Source organism: Aethalodelphis obliquidens, unplaced genomic scaffold (assembly GCF_003676395.1).
Source record: "Aethalodelphis obliquidens isolate GAN/ISIS:26980383/991018 unplaced genomic scaffold, ASM367639v1 scaffold79, whole genome shotgun sequence".
Classification (NCBI taxonomy): Eukaryota; Metazoa; Chordata; class Mammalia; order Artiodactyla; family Delphinidae; genus Aethalodelphis; species Aethalodelphis obliquidens.
The window spans coordinates 7,639,154-7,662,626 of NW_020838023.1; the positions used below are offsets into that span (position 1 = coordinate 7,639,154).

The 23,473-nt window shown below is 37.6% G+C and overlaps 1 protein-coding gene across 4 annotated transcripts in view; it reads left to right on the forward strand.

The window, feature by feature from the left end:
• Positions 1 to 23,473, forward strand: part of COL14A1 (collagen type XIV alpha 1 chain) — a 257,518-nt gene that overhangs the window by 179,814 nt on the left and 54,231 nt on the right. For all 4 annotated transcript variants that reach the window (XM_027092565.1, XM_027092562.1, XM_027092564.1 and 1 more), the window contains exons 33-39: positions 2,171 to 2,280; positions 4,437 to 4,595; positions 11,399 to 11,476; positions 14,199 to 14,285; positions 20,122 to 20,175; positions 21,792 to 21,887; positions 23,047 to 23,100. In XM_027092565.1, the coding sequence (XP_026948366.1) occupies positions 2,171 to 2,280; positions 4,437 to 4,595; positions 11,399 to 11,476; positions 14,199 to 14,285; positions 20,122 to 20,175; positions 21,792 to 21,887; positions 23,047 to 23,100 (638 nt within the window). The remainder of the gene's footprint in view (positions 1 to 2,170; positions 2,281 to 4,436; positions 4,596 to 11,398; positions 11,477 to 14,198; positions 14,286 to 20,121; positions 20,176 to 21,791; positions 21,888 to 23,046; positions 23,101 to 23,473) is intronic.

Below are 23,473 nucleotides of genomic sequence, written 5' to 3' on the forward strand. Positions count from 1 at the left end.
TAAGTTACATGTCCTGGGAAAACTGGTTGTTTCAGTGGTTAAATAAGGCAAAGAATCTGGTTTTTATTTCTTAAGATTTTGTTACCGAATTAAGTTGTATGAACCCTGCTCAGGGCCTAGCCTGGCCCATGCTCTCTGCCTTGGAGGGGGAGGGTTCTTTTTCCTTTCCGGTTTAAGTAGGTGAATAGCAAAACCGAAGCCGAGATTGACACAGCACAAGCTTTATTCAGTGGCTAAAGAAAGGAGAAGTGGAAACTAAGTTCACAGATCAACTTCTCACCCACCTGAAGAGAGAGATTTAAATTTTTTTTAAACATCTTTATTGGAGTATAATTGCTTTACAATGGTGTGTTAGTTTTTGCTTTATAACAAAGTGAATCTGTTATACATATACATATATCCCCATATCGCCTCCCTCTTGCATCTCCCTCCTACCCTCCCTGTCCCACCCCTCTAGGTGGTCACAAATCACTGAGCTGATCTCCCTGTGTTATGCGGCTGCTTCCCACTAGCTATCTATTTTACATTTGGTAGTGTATATATTTCCATGTCACTCTCTCACTTCATCTCAGCTTACCCTTCCCCCTCCCTGTGTCCTCAAGTCCATTCTCTACGTCTGCGTCTTTATTCCTGTCCTGGCCTTAGGTTCTTCAGAACCACTTTTGTGTTTTTTTTTTTTTTAGATTCCATATATATGTGTTAGCATACGGTATTTGTTTTTCTCTTTCTGACTTACTTCATTCTGTATGACAGACTCTAGGTCCATCCACCTCACTACAAATAACTCAATTTCGTTTCTTTTTATGGCTGAGTAATATTCCATTGTATATATGTGCCACATCTTCTTTATCCATTCATCTGTTGATGGACACTTAGGTTGCTTCCATGTCCTGGCTATTGTAAATAGTGATGCAATGAACATTGTGGTACACAGCTCTTTTTGAATTATGGTTTTCTTAGGGTATATGCCCAGTAGTGGGATTGCTGGGTCATATGGTAGTTCTATTTTTAGTTTTTTAAGGAACCTCCATACTGTTCTCCATAGTGGCTGTATCAATTTACATTCCTGCCAACAGTGCAAGAGGGTTCCCTTTTCTCCACACCCTCTCCAGCATTTATTGTTTGTAGATTTTTTGATGATAGCCATTCTGATTGATGTGAGGTGATTCAATTTTAAAAAGTAAAGACAAAGAGAGGAGGAGGAGTGAGGCTGATGCTGGGGAAGCATATGCATTAGTCTACCAGGGAAGGGGCAGGGCTTTTTCCAAGAGGCTGGGTGCTACCTCCTTTTTATCCTTTTTTAGTCCTTAATGGCTGCCAGTAAGTAGGTGTAGGTAACATGCTGAAGTAGTAAATCACCGTATAACGGGACTCAAGGTCTGTTGGAGGTCAGATTCATCATCATCTTGGTCCCAGCTGGTTCCATCTGTTTTTTTTGTGGTTTTTGTACCTTCCTTTCTTACCTCTGGACTTTTTTTTTTTTTTTTTGGTGGTACGCGGGCCTCTCACTGTCGTGGCCTCTCCCGTTGCGGAGCACAGGCTCTGGATGCGCAGGCTCAGCGGCCATGGATCACGGGCCCAGCCGCTCCGCAGCATGTGGGATCTTCCCGGACTGGGGCACGAACCCGTGTCCCCTGCATCGGCAGGCGGACTCTCAACCACTGCGCCACCAGGGAAGCCCACCTCTGGACCTTTTAACTTAAAAATTTATGTTCACTCCTGCTAAAGATGGGGGGTTGGCAGCTTTTGAGCACAGGCATTTCTGCCAAAGGTGCGGGTTAGACGGTTGATGGGTTTTGAACAAAGATCTGGAGCAGCTCTGGCAACAATTTGACTAACTTCATTTTTCCTTTTTGTCTGCCTCTACTTCCAACGTCAGACAACCATCTCCCAAAAGGGTAGTGGGAATGGGAGTATAGGCAAGGAACTACAGAGGAACAATATATGTCAGGGTCCTTGCCTCATCATCACACTACATGGTTAAGTTAGTTAATCTGGCCAGTTGAAAGCCTGGGGCAACCCAAGGACTATAGGTCATTTCCTTACCTACTCGTCACTTTGCCCTAAACACAGCCTGAAAACAAAGGTTACATTATTTTGAGTTGACTTTTTAAAATATTACTCCTTTTAATATTTTCTCAAATGTTTATCTTTTCCTTTCTTTGATTAGATGGTGGGAAAACCCTAACATATTTCAACCATGACTACAGTGGGGATTTTCAAACTGTTACTTTTGAAGGACCTGAAATTAGGAAAATTTTCTACGGAAGCTTTCACAAGGTGAGTAATGCCTTGTATACATATATTCTTTATTCTATTTGCTGTGGGCAAAGCAACAGAAGATAGTAAAACAAAAAATCTGTAGAGCTTTGGATCTCATACTTCACCTGAAGTAAGAATTACCTGTGGGGCTTGTGAACAATGCCCTGACCTTCTGATTTGGTAGTTCAGGGATGGGATTCTAAAATGTGCTCTTTTTTTTTTTTTGTGGTACGCGGGCCTCTCACTGCTGTGGCCTCTCCCATTGCGGAGCACAGGCTCCGGACACGCAGGCTCAGCGGCCATGGCTCACGGGCCCAGCCGCTCCGCGGCATGTGGGATTTTCCCGGACCGGGGCACAAACCCGTGTCCCCTGCATCGGCAGGCGGACTCTCAACCACTGCGCCACCAGGGAAGCCCTAAAATGTACATTTTTATGCAGTACCGCAGGGGATATTGATAGTGTCGGAAGGAAGATATTTTCCTCTATCCTTCTAGGTTCCTCTAGCTGGCCTAAGAATTAAATTGACATGAGACGGATTAACGGGAAAAACTCAAACAAAAGTTTAATAACATGTATACATGGGAGAGACCCAGGAAAAACTGAGTGTCTCACCAAAATAGCCGAAAGCTTCACCTTCTTCAGCTAAAGACAAAAGAGGATTTTGGGGGTGGTAGTTTGGGACTTCAAAGGGAAGGAAGGTAATTCACATGGAGATGGAAAAGCCAATGTTTGGTAAATAAATATTTGCTGGGCCTGCAGAGACAATGGGACACAGATTTCCCCCCACCATACCTAGCCTGTATTCTTTGCAGATGTCTGTGGTGATAGGTCTGTTCTGGGAACAGGACTTCTGTCTAAATCCTTTTAGGCAGTTAGAAGGAAGGTCAAAGTTTCTTCCTGAGTCTTTTGGGCCTTGATTGTTTTCAGCTTGAAACAATCCACATACCAAAGAGACATTTTGAGATGGCAAATTTTGGTGCCTTACCACAGAAGTGGTCCAGGTTCTTACTTTGAGGAACCATGTAGTAGAAGATACTGTAGTATTTAGCAGATAGTTGTTAGTTCACTACATTATGTATGATGTAGGAAGGATTGCTGGTCTACCTGGCCACCAATATAGATAAATACCAGCAGCCAACTCATGTTGAAATATGTAGACAGATTGCACTGAGCCATATATATATATATACACACACACATACAGACAACCCATTACTGCCATTATATAAGTTACCTGGAGGAAACTGGTAAAACCTGACTTTAGTTGTTCTTATTTTAACCTGGCGCTTGTGATAGAACTCTGTTCATTCACATTTCACATCTCTGAAACACTTTGTTTTGGTGATCACTGGAGTAGACATGCTTCCTTCCAAACTTTACCGTTTCCTTTGTGTTTAGTGAATAAGCCCGCTGATCTCTGGGCTGTTAAGGAATGCAACACCAAGAGTGCCGGAGAGCAGAGAGTTTACTAAGTGGTACTGCAAAAAGCTTTGCCTCTTAACCGTGCCCTTCTTGTACTGTCAGAGGGAGGGAAGGGGTGTTGCAAAGCAGTCTTCATCTTGCCTCTGTCTCCTGATGTAGAATGTGGTCAGATCTATCTAATCTACACAACTTTGCTACTTTCTGGGGTTTTGAATACCATAACTGTATAAGAACAATTGCATAACAAAAGTCTGACTCTTTTTTGCCTAAGAAAAGTTGCATAAAAATGGTTTTTTTTTTTTTTCTGGTTTAATCGGACTGTGCAACCAGAAGTACAGGTATCTTAAAAACACGTGAGATGCAGATGATTTATTACTTCATGGTTCAAAATAGTCCCATTAGCATTTCTTTGGAATTATTGTCATTTATTTACCAACTTCCTCTAGACATGATTCTTTTCTTGGTTAGGCAGAGTCAGTCACAAAGTAGCCAAGAAATATTACAGGGGAAATGAAAAGCTTGTGAGATTTCCTTAGTGTTTAAAAAAACACAACAACATAGAGATGGTACCTGAATGTGGGACAAGCATGGAAATGGTAAAAGTAGAACCTTTTTCCTTAAGCAAAACACATAGTGACAGAATTCCTTCTTTTCTCTTCCATACTTTTTGGTGAGGGGTCATGCAATTATGTAAGTTTGGTTGATATTTTCTCCTGCTTCTTACCTTCTAAAACATCTTTACTTTTATCAGCTGCATGTTGTTATCAGCAAGACTTTGGCCAAAGTGGTTATTGACTGCAAGCAAGTGGGTGAGAAGGCAGTAAATGCATCGTCTAATATCACATTAGATGGTGTCGAAGTCCTAGGGAGAATGGTTAGATCAAGAGGACCAAATGGAAACTCTGCCCCAGTAAGTGGATAAATAAGTGAATCTGTGTTATTGTTAAAGAAAAAAATCCTCTTGAAATATAATTATCTATCTTCCAGGGGAAAAATTTGGTAAAGGGATGGATGGAGGGAGGGCTGGATGAATGATGGATTGATGAATGGATAAACAAGTAGATAATGGCCTCTTCAGATGAATTAAAACATGAACGTTCAAAGCTCTGGCAATATGCTTCTGCTGTATTATAAGGAGAATGCTCTGAGAATTAGACTAGTTTGTTTTCTAAATGGATTTTAAAATTCAAATAGTAAAATATTCATATTTTAAAATTCAAATAAAATAGTGTGGCATAAATGGTTTGTTAATGAGAATCAAAACTGTAAATGAAACTCATTTATATAAGCAGATACAAATCCGAATAAAATGTTATTATTATACACAGTAAATTGACATAAGTCTCTCATTTGAGTTAGATTTGGGCATTTTAAAACTAGATTCTTGCTATTGCTAATGTAAAATTAACCCTTTAATTGTTAATAGTTATTTAAATAACAAATCATTCTAAGATATATTTTTCATCATACAACATGGAGTTTTAGACGAGGAGACTTCAAATTGACAAAGAAATCACATTGCCTTCAGTCACTACCCGCAAAAAAGAGCAGTGTACACAAGCTTTTGTTTTCACACCACACATTCACAGCTAATTAGCAACTTCTCTAATTTGAGTCATTCTATAATTAGAACCAATTAGCCTGGAGGGAATTTTATTCTTGTAAGCAATTCCAAATATTCAAATCTACACTTCTCTTCTGTGTAGCAGAATAATCAGGTTAATTATTATTTACTCTTATTGTCTTATGCTTTCAGAGATCTGTAGAACTAGCCAGCAAATAGGAAGTCATCTATTTGAATTATATCATGTCTTTTCTTAAAATGTTTTGCATGTATAGTATTCCATGTGTGGTATTGACAACAGTCCACTAATATATATCATACCATCTCCTAATTATAATTCATACTTTACAACTACAATTTTATAATCACAGTTACAAATTAATTGTATTTCAAATGATACTCTACATAGTAATTTTACTCCAGTTGTGTGATGAATTAAATATTAAAGAATTTATTTCTGAAAGCAAAAATGACTGTAGGTGTCAGGTCTACTGGTGATAAATCTTTACTTTTGACCATGACAGAAAATCAATTAAACAGAGCACCCTCTGTGGTAACTTCCACCCAGTAGGAGACAAAGGGGAATTTATAGAAGTCAATCATTAAAGAGTTCTTTGTAAGCCTAGTAGGAAAAAAGTTGTAGCTTTTGCTAGAATCTAGAAGTCTACAAAGGATTACTAAATAGATTTTTAGTCTACCCACTTATTGAGGAATTTGATTATGTTGAAATGGATGATATTAGAGTAGATCTCAAGAATGTGATTGAAAACTCACTTGCTTTTTTGGTTTATTACTTAACTGTTTCAGGGCAAGGCAAGAGAGAAGCTTCAGTCTTCAATTCTCAATTTAGAAATCATACATTGCTAATATAATCTTGATATACATATGCAAAAGGGAATGTGTAATGTACACGTTTTGGGTCATTCCAGGAGGGGTAATTATCATCTAAGAGGGATGAGTAGTTTATAGGTAAGCATTCCCTGGCAAATTCAGCAATGATTCAAAAACTGTCAAGTGATGGAAGAACTCTAAATTACCAGTCTTTAAGACTACAGATTTTTTAAACCAAAGTTGAGTGGAGGAGAGATTAATGGATTTAGGGATATAGTAACTACTGTATTGAAATTACTCATATTCATAATAAAAACAACTTGCGTTCAGCAATGCAAGATTTTACATGCAGCAAAAGTCCCTAGTGGGACTAAACTAATAGGCAGGTTTAATTTAGCCGTCAAAACACACATGGGAAGAAACTTAACAACTGTGCTTCTCCTTTCCAATCTTCTTTTTCCTGAGAAGTTTCTTCTACCTTTTCTGATACCTAATGAAATTATCATGCTGCCAATCAGAGATAATTCAAGAAAAAATTTGAGCTTCTGGCATTGATTATGTTTGTTAGTGTCTTTTTTCCACCTTTTCAAATCTAACTCTTATATAATTATACAACTGACATTTATTTGGCCCTCTGATGTGTAAATAAAGACAAATACAAGTTATGTTATGGAGTTTTTAGTAATTTTATTTAGAGTTAAACTTTTATGTAGGAATCAATAGTAGACTAGTCAATGATCCTCTAGAAACAAGTGTTTTTAAATTGCAAGGACATGGTTGTGTTTTCACTGGATTGTATCTTTTACTCCTTAAAATGATGATAGTGGCTAACATTTATTGCCTGCTATGGACTAGGCAGTGTGAACATTTCTGATATTATCTCATTTAATCCTCCAATAACCCTAGGAAGAGATACTTATTATTATCCCCATTTTACAGATGCAGAAACTGAGACTTGAATAAGTTAGGGAGGAATCCCCTTTCAAAAGTGAGGAAAGTGAGATATGAGCTTGTATCTGAGTTGCATGTGGTTACCCAATTTCCATTCTGAGCTCTTTTCCCTTGGTTCAGACTGATTATGATAGACCTTAAGGCAGAGGAGGGAATCTGGTCTGTAACAGTGACCATACGCCTTGTCTATTCAGGGGCAGGTTCAAAAACTCACCATTATTTGAATTACAGCCTTGAAATAAACGTGATCAAAATGTTCCCCCCAAGCATGTCTACACCTAAACATTCTCGTTACTACCAACAACTACAACAGCTGTTCCTTTTCATCTCCTAATTGAATAGTACCATCATGGTTTCCCTTAAATTCAGCAAGCTGATGGCGAGCAAGTAAAAACACCCTGTTCAATAGGTGACAAGTGATAAAGGCTTAATAAATCTTAGTTTGGAGGTGGAATCAATCAAATTTACACACCAATTTAAAAGCAGGACATGGCCTAGGTCCTCAGGACTCTTTCTTCTATGTTCTTGGGCAATGTAAAGCTCTCTAAATATTTGTATAAGTTCAGGTACAGCTTGACTTCAAATTATAAGCTTAAAAATGTTATACTAGGAAAAAAATCAACAGATGAAAACTGGTACTGAGTGGAAAGTTGAGCCAGGGGTACATTTTAATTTCCATTCACAGATCACAGTGACTCAACTGCCAAGAAATATTTTAATCTTATTTTCATGCTAACATCTGACCCCAAATGACTTGCCTTTTGTGCTACACCCAAACAAAAATGTCCAGTAATGAAAAAGTGTTTGTAATTGTCTAAGTATTCCCGTGAAAGAGATTATAAAAAGTGAAAGTGGGAGGGTACTTTTTTTTTATTTGGCCAGATATTTTTTTTCATAATGTTCAGTCAGTTACAAAGGGAAAAAGTTGCAGAAGTGAAAAGGGGCTGCCTCTTAGTCACTTGAAGTATGATTTATTTTGAACCATATTGTCTTGCACTTTTAGGCACTCAAATATAAGATCTTTGGACATGTCATCTCTGTAATGTTTCCTCCATAATTTGTATAAATGTGTGTGTAATTGCTTCTGGAATAAAAGCCAGATTTTTAAAGAATAATCCCCAGAAATGTGCCTTGGAAAAGAAGTCTCTAAATAAAGGCTGAGGAATCTAAACTATTACGAATGCAAAACAATTATGAATAAATTTGTTGTACTCACACAAAAAAGGCTGCTGACTTCATCTAACTTGAAAAAGAAAAGACAGCCCACAAGCATTCTTCAAATGATAGTATCAGCCTCATTCAGCATTTAGTAGGTATTTGACCTCTTGAATAAATAAAATGAACTCAGAAGAATCTCAGTGACTCAATAGGGTAGGGGAATTTTAGCCAAAGGTTTGTATGGAGACATTATACTGTTATAGGTGATTGGGCAGTGAATTCGAAAAACTTCAAGAAAGCCTGGTATATCCTGGGACTAATAAAAAGACTTTGCTTTAAATAAATCTTTCCATTCACTAAAATGTGTTCACACTGAGGGCTCTATTCAGAAATGGAAAATTTCTTAATGGATGAATGACTTACAGAATTGACTGAATCTATCTAATGCTGTCATAATGGGACCCATTTAATAAATGTTCCCAGACAAATGGCATTGTCAAGTTAGGCTGGGGTATCTACATTTTAAACATTAGACTAATGATCTGTTTACTGCAGAATAAACCCCAAGAAAATGAGGTGTGCTGTTCAAATCCCGGCCAGAATTCAGCTTTCAACATGTGCTTAAATTACTTTGACTTTTTCGTCCCAAGTCCTAATTTACAGAATGGGGTTGACATTACTATTATCACACCTCATAGTGGTGATTGAAAGATTAAATGATATAAGCAAAGTCCTTAGGGTAATGCCTGGCACATAGTAAGTTTTTCAACAAGTGTTTGCTGCTATTGTTATTTGCCAAGACTTTTCTCAACCAAAACGTTGATTATTGGGGACACAAACTACTGTTATATTTCTGCTCTCAATACTGCATCACTTTCATTTTCATTCTACTATTTTGGCCTCTGTATTATATACTCCTACAGCTTAAAGATCAATTATAAAAGGGCTTTTGTACATGTTACATTAAAATAATATTTATTAAAAAAATAATTAAAGAAAAAAGAAATAATATTTATTATTTATAACTGTATTCTGGGAACTGTTCTAAATATTTCCCTTTATGAGTTCATTTTATTGTTATGGCTACTATTATTACTCTAATGAATAGCTACTATTATTATCCTAATTTTATAGGTAAGGAAAATTGAGACTTCAACACATTAAATAATTTGTTTCAAGTGACTTAGCTTGTGAGTGGATTACACCCAGGCAGCCTAGCTCCATAGCCTCCTAATCTCTATGCTCCTTGAAATATCTTTGTTGCTATTGTTGTTTATGAAAATCAGCAGCCGTGTTCTTTAAAAATGCTTTAATTTTAAAAACCTAATTTTTTAATGGTCATAATTTTGTTGTATGGTTTCCCTGAGCAGACTTAAATATCATGCCCTTTGGGAAAAAAATTTTTTTTAATACAGAAAAAAAAAGAATAGTGAATCATGCAATATTTCTTCAAATAACACAACAGTTTTATATTGAAAAAAGAAAACAGGATGTCTTGATTTATGGATCTGCTTTCAAAATTTGTGTCATTTTATGAATCTTGCAAAACTCACTTAGGGAAGGATGTTTGCAGCAAGGCACAATTCTTCCTGGGTATAACAAGAGAAAGCCTGACTTCATTTTCTTTACTGTGAGATAGGGCAGGCTCTTTTGTGATGCTGGAAGCATTGTTAGTAACCTATTTCAGTCATACCAACTACTTGAGTATTCTCGTCTTCATCCAGGGGACCCTTGACAGGGATGAGAGAAAATACGGCACCAAGAGTTTCCAGCTTTTGCTGAAAACACCACTTGCTGAAGGAAAGTTACAGATTTAAAATGCAAAGAATTTCATCCTTCTCCTAGCTCTGTAATTGATGATACATTTTTCTTTTTTGTTTTTTTAAATGGAAGTATGGTTGATTTACAATGTTGTGTTAGTTTCAGGCATACAGCAAAGTGATTCAGTTATAGATAGCTAGATAGCTAGATAGAGAATGTCTATTCTTTTTCAGATTCTTTTCCATTATAGGTTATTATAAGATACTGAATACAGTTCCCTGTGCTATACAGTAGATCCTTGTTGTTCATTTTATATATAGTAGTGTGTATCTATTAATACCAAACTCATGATGATATTCGATATTTGAAAATAATATAGGAAGAAATATAGTATTAGAAATGGTCACATCATGAAGCTAGTGTGAGCCCTTAATGATATTATAATGATGTTTCTAAATGTTTCAAAATATACATTAACTTGTTGTCAACATAAATGAGTAGAACAAGACTGTCTAAATATTTATGGTGTGATTGATGCCTTAAATAAAAATACGCTTAGCACAGATTCTCACAATACCGTATGAGAGCCTGTCATGACACCACATTGTAAACAGTATTTATGTGTCTGTCTCTTACTCCCTATAAATTCTTTGAGGGCAGAACTCTGGTTTTGTTCATTTTCATATCCTAAAGGAGGTCTACATGGTATCTGTCTGGCATTATGCACTAAAAAAAAGTAGCCAAATATATACATGAATGATGAAAGTCAGAATTAATTCAACAAGTCTTCATCATGAATACCTACTACATGCCACATGTTTTCACAAGTTTTTGTCTTTGTTTTTGTTTTTTTGGCCACACGGCATGACATGTGGAATCTTAGTTCCCAGACCAGGGATAGAACCCATGCCCCCTGCAGTGGAAGCATGGAGTCCTAACCATTGGACCACCAGGGAATTCTCTACATGCCACATGTTATGATAGGGGGCACAAAGATGAATAAGTGGTTCTATGTTCTTTGATGACCTCCCAGTCTGAGGAGAAGAAAATATAAATAATTGTACTGTATGGTGGGACATACGCTATAAAAGATGTATGGAGCATTGTGGGATTACAGAGGCACTTGGAGTAACTGTGATGGACAGGACAGGGAGGATTTCAACAGAGGCACTAAGCTTTTTTAGGTAGAGACGGAAGGAGGAATTGTGCTAAATAAGGGGGTTTAGATGGTGGATGGAGTAACTACTGACAAAAATCTTAAATCACTGTATGTTTGAGGAACAAAGATTGATATTATTAGAATGACTTTTTAATTTATTCACTGTAATATTATGTTATAAATGTATTGGTGTTCTATTATGTAATACATACTATGAAATCATTACAATTATAAACACAATGTATCTATATATCTTTTATTGAATGACAATTTTCTTTTTAAATTGAAGTTCCAGTTACAGATGTTTGATATTATTTGTTCCACATCATGGGCCAGTAAAGACAAATGCTGTGAACTTCCTGGCCTGGTAAGAATTCTTCTTTCGTTATTTGATCTGTTCTTTACCGAAGTTTTCTAAAGTTATATTTAATTTTCCCTGAAAATGAAATGCTGTTTCACAAAACTCATGTCACAGATAATTCATTGTGATGATGATGATGAAAATTAGAAAGAGATTAAGAAGGAGGTGTGTCTGAAATCAGCAGGACATACTGACATACGCGGTGGGGAGCGACACAGCTCCACAGAGTGCCTTCTACAGAGTCCGGATGTTCCCAAATTTCAGGTTCACTGAAGCCTTTGGTGTCACAATAATGTTTTTCATGGCACCCCGAGCCCAAAGAAATACCTAACAATTCCATACATAAGGTCATTAGGTCCAAACATCTTCATAAGTCTTTACATCCTAACAACTCAGTAGCTGTATGAAAAAATGATAAACATAAATCGAAAATTTTAAATGATGAACTTTTTTTTTTTTTTTTTTTGCGGTACGCGGGCCTCTCACTGCTGTGGCCTCTCCCGTTGCGGAGCACAGGCTCCGGACGCGCAGGCTCAGTGGCCACGGCTCACGGGCCCAGCCGCTCCGCGGCATGTGGGATCTTCCTGGACCGGGGCACAAACCCATGTTCCCTGCATCGGCAGGCGGACTCTCAACCACTGCACCACCAGGGAAGCCCAAACTTATTTTTAAATAACCACAACTACTTACTAATGGGATGTGTGTGCCTGTGGAGAATGCACTATTTCTCATGTCTTGGAATCTGATCAGACATCACCATTCTCACTTCTTTTTCCACATTGATTTTCCCCATGGTACTTGCCTGCCTTCATAGCTACTGCTGAAAAACCAGATTTGCAAATATATGACGTCAAAAATCTAGTGTTGAAGCTGTGAACTCCCTTGAGCTAGTCATTCATACGAAGTCCAATGGGTGCCGAATACTGCTGTTTCTCTTAATTCTTTTAAACACTCAGAGTGCCCCTGTGAGTTTGCTGTAATGCCCCAGGCCATCTTTCCACACAGTTTGGGAATCATAGTCATGATCTATATAACCTATGCAAGGCTGCTAGAAAAATAAACTTTTCCTCATTATTAATACCAAGTGTAATTCACAGGGAGGGGGTACCTGTATATATAAAGACAGATTGTTCATAACTAAGGGTCTTTAGGACCAGTGAGCTGAAATGTTGACCCTGTTATGGTTGGACAGACATCATATCTTAAGAATTCAACTGGGAGAATGGGCATGGGGAAGACTTTATCAAGTCTAAAAGATTTGCTTTTTTTAAGACCTTCCACCAGATCACATCATCTGTTGCAGGCAGTAAATTCATGGTGACTATGTTTAAGAAGGAAATAACTTTTTTTTTCATCAAAATAAGTTTCCATTAAACTGTGGTGAGGAATTACATCAGAGACACTGTGATGTTATGCTTATGGGCAGGTGGATTGGAAACTGTAAAGGGAAACACTCAGAATCTTATGGAAAATGTGATCACCACATCTCCTAGGAAGGACCCAGCCCTTCTCAAAACTTTCCTTTTCATTTCTATCACTGAAGATGTGTAAATCCCGCGGTAGAAATACATGGATGGAGACACAGTCAACAGCCATGGTGAAACCATTCCCGAGTCTGTGGTCATAGGAGGTCTGCTGTCAGCCTAATGTGGGGGGATCTTTCAGGATACTTAAGTTTGTATTTCACTCAAGCTGCCCAAGATATCAGGCCAGATATGTTAGCAGGATTTTTATCCTGTAATGAGCTGAAACTTTTAACTATCGTCCAACATTTAGCGAGAAGCATATAAAGGCTCTTTGCTCAAAATTTTTGGGTTTCTGTTGTGAATATTTCAGAGACTGAGATCATTTTCATCTTGATAATTTAATTATCATCTGTGCTCTATTCAGCTCTAACGTTACATTTCCCCAAGGTCTTAGAAAATGAAGCTCACTTTCTCTCTATCCAAAGGGACAGATGAACCCTTCAAAGTTCTGTAGTTTCTTATCCCAGGAAAGACTTCTTTTTAGCTGCGACTCCAAATGTGACATTCACAAATCATTCAATAGCCCTTAGCAAGTGCTCTGTCTTGGTTTACACTCCAGTAACTCATTCAGATACATTCAGCCTGGTATTCATCATCTATCTTGTAGTGTTACCTGGCAGCAAAATTCTCCAAGAGGAAATGACCTCCTATCCCAAAGCTTTAGATTGATGCTGTGATGTTTTCTTACTTTCAGTCACAGAAGGTGAGCAGTAGTTAAAATTGTTACAGGGATGATGTGTTTAAACACTGTTTTTGTTTTCTTTTGTTTCTTTGTTTTAGTGTAGATGCAGTTGTTTTGACGGAACATTCCACAAGTTTTCTTTTATCCTTTGAAATGGAAAAAAATGTTGTAACACAAAGGAAGTGTTCAGGACCTTTAGTCCATAGAGTACTACTCCTCCAACCGAATTAAATAGTAACCAGAATTTTTTTTTTTTGCACCCACTTCTGCCTTTCTTTCTTCACCTGGATTCCCAAGCTCGTTTTATCAACATCCTTTGATAATAATGATGATCTAGAGAGCCATTCATTGTTTCTTTCAAGAAAAGATTTTGTGGTCAGAAGAGAATATTCTCTGCCTTTCTAGACTAATGCTCACTTACTAATTTTTTTGAAGTGTCTTAAAGTGTTTTCTTTGAGTCCATAAAGCCATTTGTATAGACCATCTTGTTAATAGTTATGCTATTTCTTTTTCTCCTCAGAGGGATGAAGAGACCTGCCCAGAGCTTCCACATTCCTGCTCCTGTTCTGAAATCAATAAAGGGGCTCTGGGACCAGCAGGCCCACCGGTAAGTATTGCCTAGTTTGAACTTAAATTGTTCTTCAATAATATTTATAACTATCACTTGTTGCGTGTCTGTGCCCATCACTGTGCTAAATACTTACTCACTTAATCCTACAAGGAAACACAGAGAGGTCAAGTAACTTGCCTAAAGAACACAGCTTGGAGGAGCTGCTCTTCAAATCCAGGTCTCCGGGACTCCTATAGATGATGCTCTTAACTGCTGCAGCACACTGTGTCTCACAGTGCTATCTATTCAGAATCTTCCCTTTGAAGTCCTGTGGCTTATTTTCAGTGTGAATGTTGCCAACATTGGCCCCCTGCTTGTTGCTGTAAGATTTGCATACATTCCCTCTGCCCATTCTATATCAACATTGATAGTGAAGGGAGGTTTTTCAAAATCACTGGGAAAAGTATCCCATGTGAGCATGAAGTTCTCCATTACTGACTGGAACTTCATACAGGAAAGAAGGGGGCAGGGAAAGGGGAGAGGAAGGAAAGGGGAGAGGAAGAGAGGAAAGGAGAGAGAGAGGGAAAGAGAGAGAGAAAGAAAACATTTTTTTCTTATAAACATTATATATATATATAGATTCATACATGTAAACATACATGTAAAAAGTAAACATAACCTTTTCTCATTTGGTCAAATACTACAAAAGGAAGGGTTTTTATCGTTGGTGTTGATGTTAATTTGCAAAATCATGCTAATTTATATCATATTTCACTCAAAGAATACATTTAAAAATTCTTAGCATAGGTTGGTAACTGTCTATATATCTCTACAAATAGGTCTTTAAAAATTTTTTTATACAATTTTAAAGGTTACTTTCCATTTACAGTTATTATAAAATATTGGCTGTATTCCCTGCGTTGTACAATATATCCTTGAGTCTATCTTACACCCAATAGGCAAGAAAATATTTTTAAAAAATATAAAATGTATATAATTGCACTCTCTGGGTCTTTGAATTGACTGTGATAGATCTTTTGTAATAAGTCGAAATACTTATGTCTAACCTGCTAACCTGGGGTTATCAGCGTTTCTTTAAGATAAGTATGATATAGCTGGTCTTTGGTTAGGAAGTGGCAAATAGATCAAGGCAGAAAGACAAAGGAAACAGGGAGAAGATGCAGGAGCACATGAAATCCAGACCTTGCAGGAGGAATGTTCTGAGGCGGACCTGTGTTTACACGTGGCTTGCTGTTGGCAACCGGTGCGGTCAGTACGCATGCATAGACACCCCTCGCTGACAGCTGGCGTGCAGCATGGACATTTGCTCCAGGTCGGCCCCACCAACATAGTTTGTCTTCATTTGTGTAGCACACTTACAGAACTGAACAAAAAGGAAGAGAACCTGCTGAATGTATCTGGAATATATCCCATCAGTCTCTCCTTTATCTTTGGCACATAGAACACTCTTTCAAACTCTGGCCGTAGACCCGAATATTGATACTTTTTTTTTTTTTAACAAAAGACTCTTTATCCCAAAGAAGCAAATGTGGAGTTAATGGTAAAAGCATTAAATTTAAATAAGACTAGGTAATACATGGAGCCACTATGAACCTCCATTTCCTCATGTATAAACAACACCCACCTCTTGAACTGGTATTGTGAGGAATACACAGAAAAATATATATCAATGTATTTTGTGTATTATAACCCATTGATCAGATGTAAGGAGTTGTCTTTAGTTTAATCTGAGAATTGAAAACAAAGATTTATTTTCGACTGTGTGTGGCTTGCTTTTTTTCATCCCAAAAACTTTATCAAGGTTAATCACATTGTTTAGTTTATTCGTTGTACCTTCTGTAAGGAATTCCACTATAAAAACAAGAGTTTATTGACCCATTACTGTGGAGTATTTTCCTACTACAGTATCATTACAGTGAATGTTCTTTGTATGTCTCTTTGCAAGCTTGAGTAAGTGCTCTTGCAATAACACTTAGAATTAGATTTGTTGGAGAAAAAAGAAGGTGCATGTTCAACTTCACGAAAAAACCCCAAATTACTCTTCAAGGTGGTGGTCCAATATCCTCTCCCACACACTCTGTATGAGAGGTCTAGTTGCCCTGCCTCTCACCAGCACTGTCTGATGTTGCCAGGTGTGAGAGCTTTCACTTATGATGACTGTAAAACTGTGTCCTTGTTCTTTTTTTCTTTTTTTTGGTACGTGGGCCTCTCACCGTTGTGGCCTCTCCTGTTGCGGAGCACAGGCTCCGGATGCTCCGCGGCATGTGGGATCTTCCCGGACTAGGGCGCGAACCCGCGTCCTCTGCATCGGCAGGCGGACTCTCAACCACTGCGCCACCAGGGAAGCCCCTGGGTAATATTTCTTAGTGAGACATTTACTACCCCTCCCATAGCTAAAGTGGAAAAAACGTCTTGATCCTCCATCTGCTACTGAGACTTTTTGTTGTTATTCTAGCTCATTCAGAGGGCAGCCTTTCAAGTTCCTCAGCTTTAAAGGATGTTTCATATTCTATGCTTCCTCCACTTCTCATAGGTCCCAGTTCACATTTCATTGCCTTGTGTGGGCTATAAAATACACATTTTCCAGCAAACCCACAAGCATCTTCCCCTTCCTCCCCCAAGGCAGCCTCAGTGTATGTGCCTGCTGCTCTGGTGTTTTGTTTCTTCTTCATTCCTGGTATTTAAGGTTTCAGTTCTCTTAATTAGAATAATGTTTATTTTATTTTAAGTAGCATTAATAAGCTTTTTTAGCTGGAGGGTTATCAAGTTTTTTCATCTGCAGTGCTGCTGGAACAAGTTACAAAATATTTACATATGACCTAAGAGTCAAACTTCATAATGAGAAAAAAAGCAGCAGAGAAGTGAAAGAGAAGGGTTGAGTTCTGACTTGGAGAGAAAGAGAGGTAAAACAGAAAAGCTACTGACATTTTCAAATATTTAAAGTATAATAAACCATTGAAGAAATAGTATCCCAAACAATATGCAATAAACCCCGTCTGATGATTTAACATAGTCGTGATTATTTTCTCACTCAAGAATTTACACAGTGGTATTACGTGCCAATAAAACTCTAGTAAAGCCATAGGAAGCCATGGGTGAAAGAACCATATTTCTTTTGCCTAGACTAACCCTTTCTTATTAAAAGGATAGAAGTTTATATCCACAAACATTTGTTGGATTCTTGTCATCTACTCCATGATAAGGTTTAGGGGTAAGGTGGAAAATAAGTATAAAAAGGTTCCTGGATTTATAGACATGGTACATCATGTGTGGATATCTGTGAGCCACATTGCCACATTTGGACAAAACCTTCAGTTAAAAACCAATCATTTGGGGCTTCCCTGGTGGCGCAGTGGTTGAGAGTCCGCCTGCCGATGCAGGGCACGCGGGTTCGTGCCCCGGTCCGGGAGGATCCCACATGCGCGCGGAGCGGCTGGGCTCGTGAGCCATGGCCGCACAACAGGGAGAGGCCCGCATACCGCAACAAGACAAAAAAAACAATCATTTAAGATGAGCAAACAAAATTAAAGAGGTGTGCCAGAATGGGTATGTTAATTGGGATGCATTGGGCTTGTTGCAAGAAACAGAAAATTTGACTAACACAGTGTAAATCATTGGGGCATTGGGACATTTATTGTTTGCTCAACAAAAGACCTAAAGGTAGACGATCCCAAGCAAATACGGCGCTCAGCAACTTTATCAAGACCCAAGCTTGTTCCAGTTTCCAAATATGCTTTCCTTAGGCTTGCGGCTTCTTGATCAAATTGGCGCAAACCAGTTAACGTGACCATTCCTGGTTTCAAAGGAGGCTGAGCAAGCAAATCTCTGTCTTTATAGCTGGAAAAATGAAAGGAGTCAGAGAAGACTCTTTGATAGTCAACCAACAGTGTCTGCCACAGTTGGGAAAAACATTTGCATCATCTATAACAGTTAAAGATGTAGCATCCAAATATATGAAGAATTCTGTACATTACAGAGAAAAAGACTTGTAACCCAATAGAAGACTGGGTGAAGTATATAAATTGTTAGTTGTATTGAAATAAAATGTAAATGGACAAATGTTATGAAAAGATGCTCAATCACAGTAGCTTTAAGGGAAATAAAAATTAAAATAGGAGTAAGGTATTGTTTTTACGAGTCAGGTTCATAAAAATGCAAAGTTTAACAATATCAAGTGCTAATAAGGTTTAGAGAAGCAGAGACCCTCAAACTCCTAACAGATGAATAAATTGGCACAGTTTTTTTGGAGCACAATTTGGCAATATATCTGCCTATCCATTAAATTTCATTGAAAATTCTACTTGATGTTATGTTAAATATTAACATTTGTACTTAAATCTTAAAGTTTGTACTCAGGGCATGTATGAGGATGTTAATTGTAGTATCGTTTAGACAGCAACAAATTGTGGGCAAAACTCCTCCATTTCCAATAACGAAAGAATGGTTAAACAAACTATCCACTGTACAGATAACTATGCAACTCATTTAGAATAAGTTAGTCATGTTATGGAAAAACATATTAACTCAAAAATATATGTAAAGTGTTATATCACATATGCAATCTATATATATCAAAGAATACCACAAAAACACTAATAATAGGTAATATTTTCTATAGATACACATACATAAAACACAATTTTTTAATTGTATTTTAAAAGTCTGGAAGGTAAGCAACCAACTAATATTGATGGGAGCGGGGGAGTGAATTTAATTGCTAAACTGGAAGAAGCCTTAGCTATCACCTGATCCAGTCTTTTCCCAAGTGATGCAAGTGTTTTGCTGATGGTACACAAAATGATTTTCAGTAGTCATAGACATAGCAGGAAATCAACTGGACTCACATAGTGAGAAAGCTATTCCATTTTCAATGATCTTTTCATCCTTCTGCTCAAGTGAAAGCAATATTCTCAGACTGGTGCCCATATGACCCTTCTAATACTTACCCATGCCCCTTTTTGACAAAGAGCAAACCAATTGCTCACAGACTTCACTAGGAACAAAATCTAGCTAAATTTACCAACATTATTTATAGCATATTTTTAGGTTTATCTTACATTCTTAGTAAGTATATAAGAATACTTATATACTTACTAAGTATTATATAATACTTATATACTTAAGTATATATATGTTTTTCCATCTACTATAGTACATAATATTTGCTTTCAAAATAGATTTAAGTGAAATATGAGTCAATTAAAAAATATTCAGAGTATATTTGCATATATGTATGTACACATATACAAAGCGTATGTTTACAAAGAATGCATATACACATATATACATATATACATATTTATTATGTATGTACATATGTATGTATGTATATAAAGAAAATGCTATTAAATAATAGTACAGGCAGTGCATTAATATGACAAAAATTTTGAGGGGAAAATGCAAATACCTGAAGTTTCAGAAACACTAATGTAATTAGCTTTTTATGGTATAAATAAAGAAAGTTAAATTGTTACTGTTTTATATGCTTTTTACAATTTAATTAAATAATTTAATCTCAAAGTCTTGGTATAGGACATGCATAATTTTAGATTAACAGTATATTTTTATTATTTGCGTCATCAATAGCTGTACTCTTACACACTCAATTAAAAGATCCTGTAGCTTTTTTTTTTTTTTTAATTTAAAGGGATTTTGCATAGAACGTTTGCTCCAATTGTGTAATCATCAGCAGGAAAAGGTGAATCTGGGGGGTAGATTTCCCGTTCAGGATCATGATGCACATACACCATTACACAATGTGTTGGCCTTTATACAAAATGAGAATTACATAATCCATATTATTAAGTAAAATGAATGAAATATATTGCTTTCAGATTTGTCTTTGTGCTAATACTTAACATCTGTTTGCCAGGGTGGTCCAGGACTCCGAGGACCAAAGGGCCAACAAGGTGACCTGGGCCCAAAGGTAACGTTCTTTCTCCCTCTCACATCGCTAGCCATAATGTAATTTTGGAGTTAAGTAATATTCACCCTTCGCAGTTTAAAGCTCCTTATGTTTTTATGAAAGTTGTGTTGAAGCCTTTTCCCTTATTCTTAAAAGCTTGTGTTTTTTCATCAAAAAAAAATTTAGTAACTTAAGTGAAAAGAAAGGTTTCTGGGTCAGAAATAGAGTGTCAGTGTTCCAAGTGGTTTAGTTGCTTAGGCAGTTCTTGCTCATATATAGTCTTCTTTTCCTCTATCTGCAAAAAAGATGTATCGAGGGAGCACTGAATCACAACTAGGCAGCAGTCCTCCAGGTAATTTCTTAGGTTTCAGCTTCCTCCTTCTCCCCTCCCACTATGTACTGTATAATGAAACACACAGCTCTATTTTCCATTCTCACTGCCCAAGGCCGTCAAATGTGGTGGTTCAGGTTGTACACTGTACAAAGGCACCAACTAAGAGGACCAAGTTGGTGCCAATCCATGTCAAGGCACACATTTTTCTACTTTGCACGAAGGTGCCCTAAGGGATGGCAGAAGCCCAGCCACTAATTGAGTTCAGGCCCCATCATCCTGTACCTGGCTTTTGGCAAATCTTCTAATTGTTTTTCTGGCTCCAGTGGGTTGATTTTTTGATTGGTTCTTCACATCTGCCCCCAGATTCATTTCTTTAAAGTTATACTGGATCACATCATACTCTTAAAACCTGCAGTCATGTGTGATTGCTTTGAGAATACAATTCACCCTCCTTAGCATGACCTTCAAGGCCCTTTATAATTTACTATCTCATTTTCACCATGTTGCTCCGAATCATCGCTCCAACCACCTTGCTTGACTTACTGCTTCAGTGTGGTGACTTATTAAATTTGCATAGTATTTATTCATGGAGAAGAGAACATTGCAATGTTGTTTTACTAGAAAATTGGAAACAAGTAGAGCAAGGTAAGAGCGAATGTGGAGGGTGGGGGCAGGCTTACAGGGGAGAAGTCAGTGAAAGAAGGCTGAAGATAATTAATCAGGTAGTACGCAGCTCAAAACTCAGACCATAAGATATCTTCTTTTTTTGTTTTGTTTTATTTTTTGAGATTGTGACACATTTTCTTAGGCAGATACTTGATGTCTTGGCTCCATCTCATACACTACAAGGGAGGCAATGTCTTCAGTAAACGCAGACGAGTGCCCCAGAGATAGATAGTTCACAGTAGTGAAGGGGGAGAGACTATAGTTCGGCTGGATGGTGTGAACCTTCACAAGCCAAGAGGGTAGTCTGTATCACTTACATCTTTTGGGTTTGTTGTGGAGTGTGGGCATCTAGTTACTCACATAATGGGCACAATGTTCCTATTTATGTAAGCAAAAATAAATAAATGAAGTTGCAGCAACTACTGTGTGTTTACTCTTTTCTTTACTGATGACACTTTGCCTGGGAGGTGGATCATCTGAGGCTTGGTGTCTTGTTATCCTATGAGTGTTTTATGTCTTAGGAAAAATTAGTTAATGAAATAAATTATAAACGCCGTAAGTAGAAATATCTGGGTAGCAGATATTTCTGGGTACCAGAGGGTTTAACTTACCTTTGGGATGACTTCTTGCCTTCCAGGGACCAGATGGCCCTCGGGGTGAAACAGGCCCTCCGGGACCTCAGGGTCCTCCTGGACCCCAAGGACCAAGTGGTCTGTCCATTCAAGGAATGCCTGTGAGTCGTGTGTAAACATTCAGATGGGTTTTATTGTTATTACTTCTCCATGAGTTATATAGAATGAACTTTTGTCTTCTGTGCCTTGATAATGATCCTCAGCCTCTTCCAACCCCTAAAAATAAGAACTGAGAACTGAAAGTAATAATTGAGACTTCATTCATTAGCCAATTTTTTGTTCAACGAAGGGGGTCTTTTACAAACAGATATGTGCCTAGGGAGTAGGTAATTTGTCTATAGAAAAGAAAGCAGGGCTTGACATGTATGGCCCTTTTTCTTGTTTGACTAAGTCCTTAGGGGGTATGATAAAATCTAGAAAGTGACAAATGTTATACAAATTTAAGTTATTCATTTTGCATTTGTAGTAATTGTGGAAATAGCTTCATGAAAGCCTTTTAATTATGATCTTTATCTCAACAGGCCTCAAAGTGTGGTGCTCTGAGTTTTAGATTATAGACAGTATACTCTCTACAGCCACATTTTTTTTGTATAAGTTGTACCAATGAAAACAAATTCAATCCCACTCACTGATTTTCAGTGATCTTACTAGACGGATCTAGATTTAAGGAATAAAAGCCAATCTCTGTCATTAGTATTTGAAGCATGATGCTGTTAAGCACATTTTTAGCAATCTTTCTGTGCATATGATTGTGTCTCCCTAGCTAAGAAGTCTTTTCCAGAGTTATTTTCACATCTTAGAAAGCATTAACATGCCAGTTTGTATAATTACTACCACTATTACTACTACTAACTATTTGTTGAGGTCCTGCTACTTGTCAGGTACTGTGTTTGCTTTTCCATTCTTATAAATTTCTGGCCAAAACAAAACAAAAATATAGAGAGATATAAGCTTTAAAATCTAAACTATAAATAATACTGAAATATTCAACTCCCCTCACGTATTTACAGTATGAGCTTAGCCATATCAGACTGTATACACTGTGTTTAAACTATTCTGCTATATAAACGTTCTGGTCTGTAGGCATGCTTACCTAGGTGGTGTAGCTTATGTGAAAAGTGAAATACGCTGTATTTGGATGTTAGTGTGAAAGCAATTTAATGTTGGAAATGTTAAAAGAGTCAGTGGAGAAAAAGAAAAGACTGAGAATTTACCTATTTACCTATGTGAACTTAACCCCACGTCCTTTTGGTTGTTCAGGGAATGCCAGGCGAAAAAGGAGAGAAAGGAGCGACTGGACTTCCTGGCCCACAGGTATTACTTTTATTCTTTTATTCCGTTGCTCTCAGCTCTAGAGCTTTGCCAAGAAGAAAGAAGACTGTAGCTTCTGAAGTCAGTTGTGATCTTGGCAATGAGTGGTTTCTACACTGAGGACCATTAGCGTGTATTCGTTTACTTCAGCCCCCTCTTAGGTCCTACTGATGCTCCCCTGGGTGAGCCCTGGTGGGGGACACTTCTTTTCCTTCTGGTGAATAACTTCTGGGTTCTGAATGCTCAGTCAGGAAGGCCTCACCTTTATGCTATCAGGTTTGTTTGGAGGCCTTGATTTATTTCAGGGAAGCTGGGTGAGAGGGTAATTGGTTTCGATAACTTGATAACTCTGCCATTTTCCTGTCCTTGCTGTATC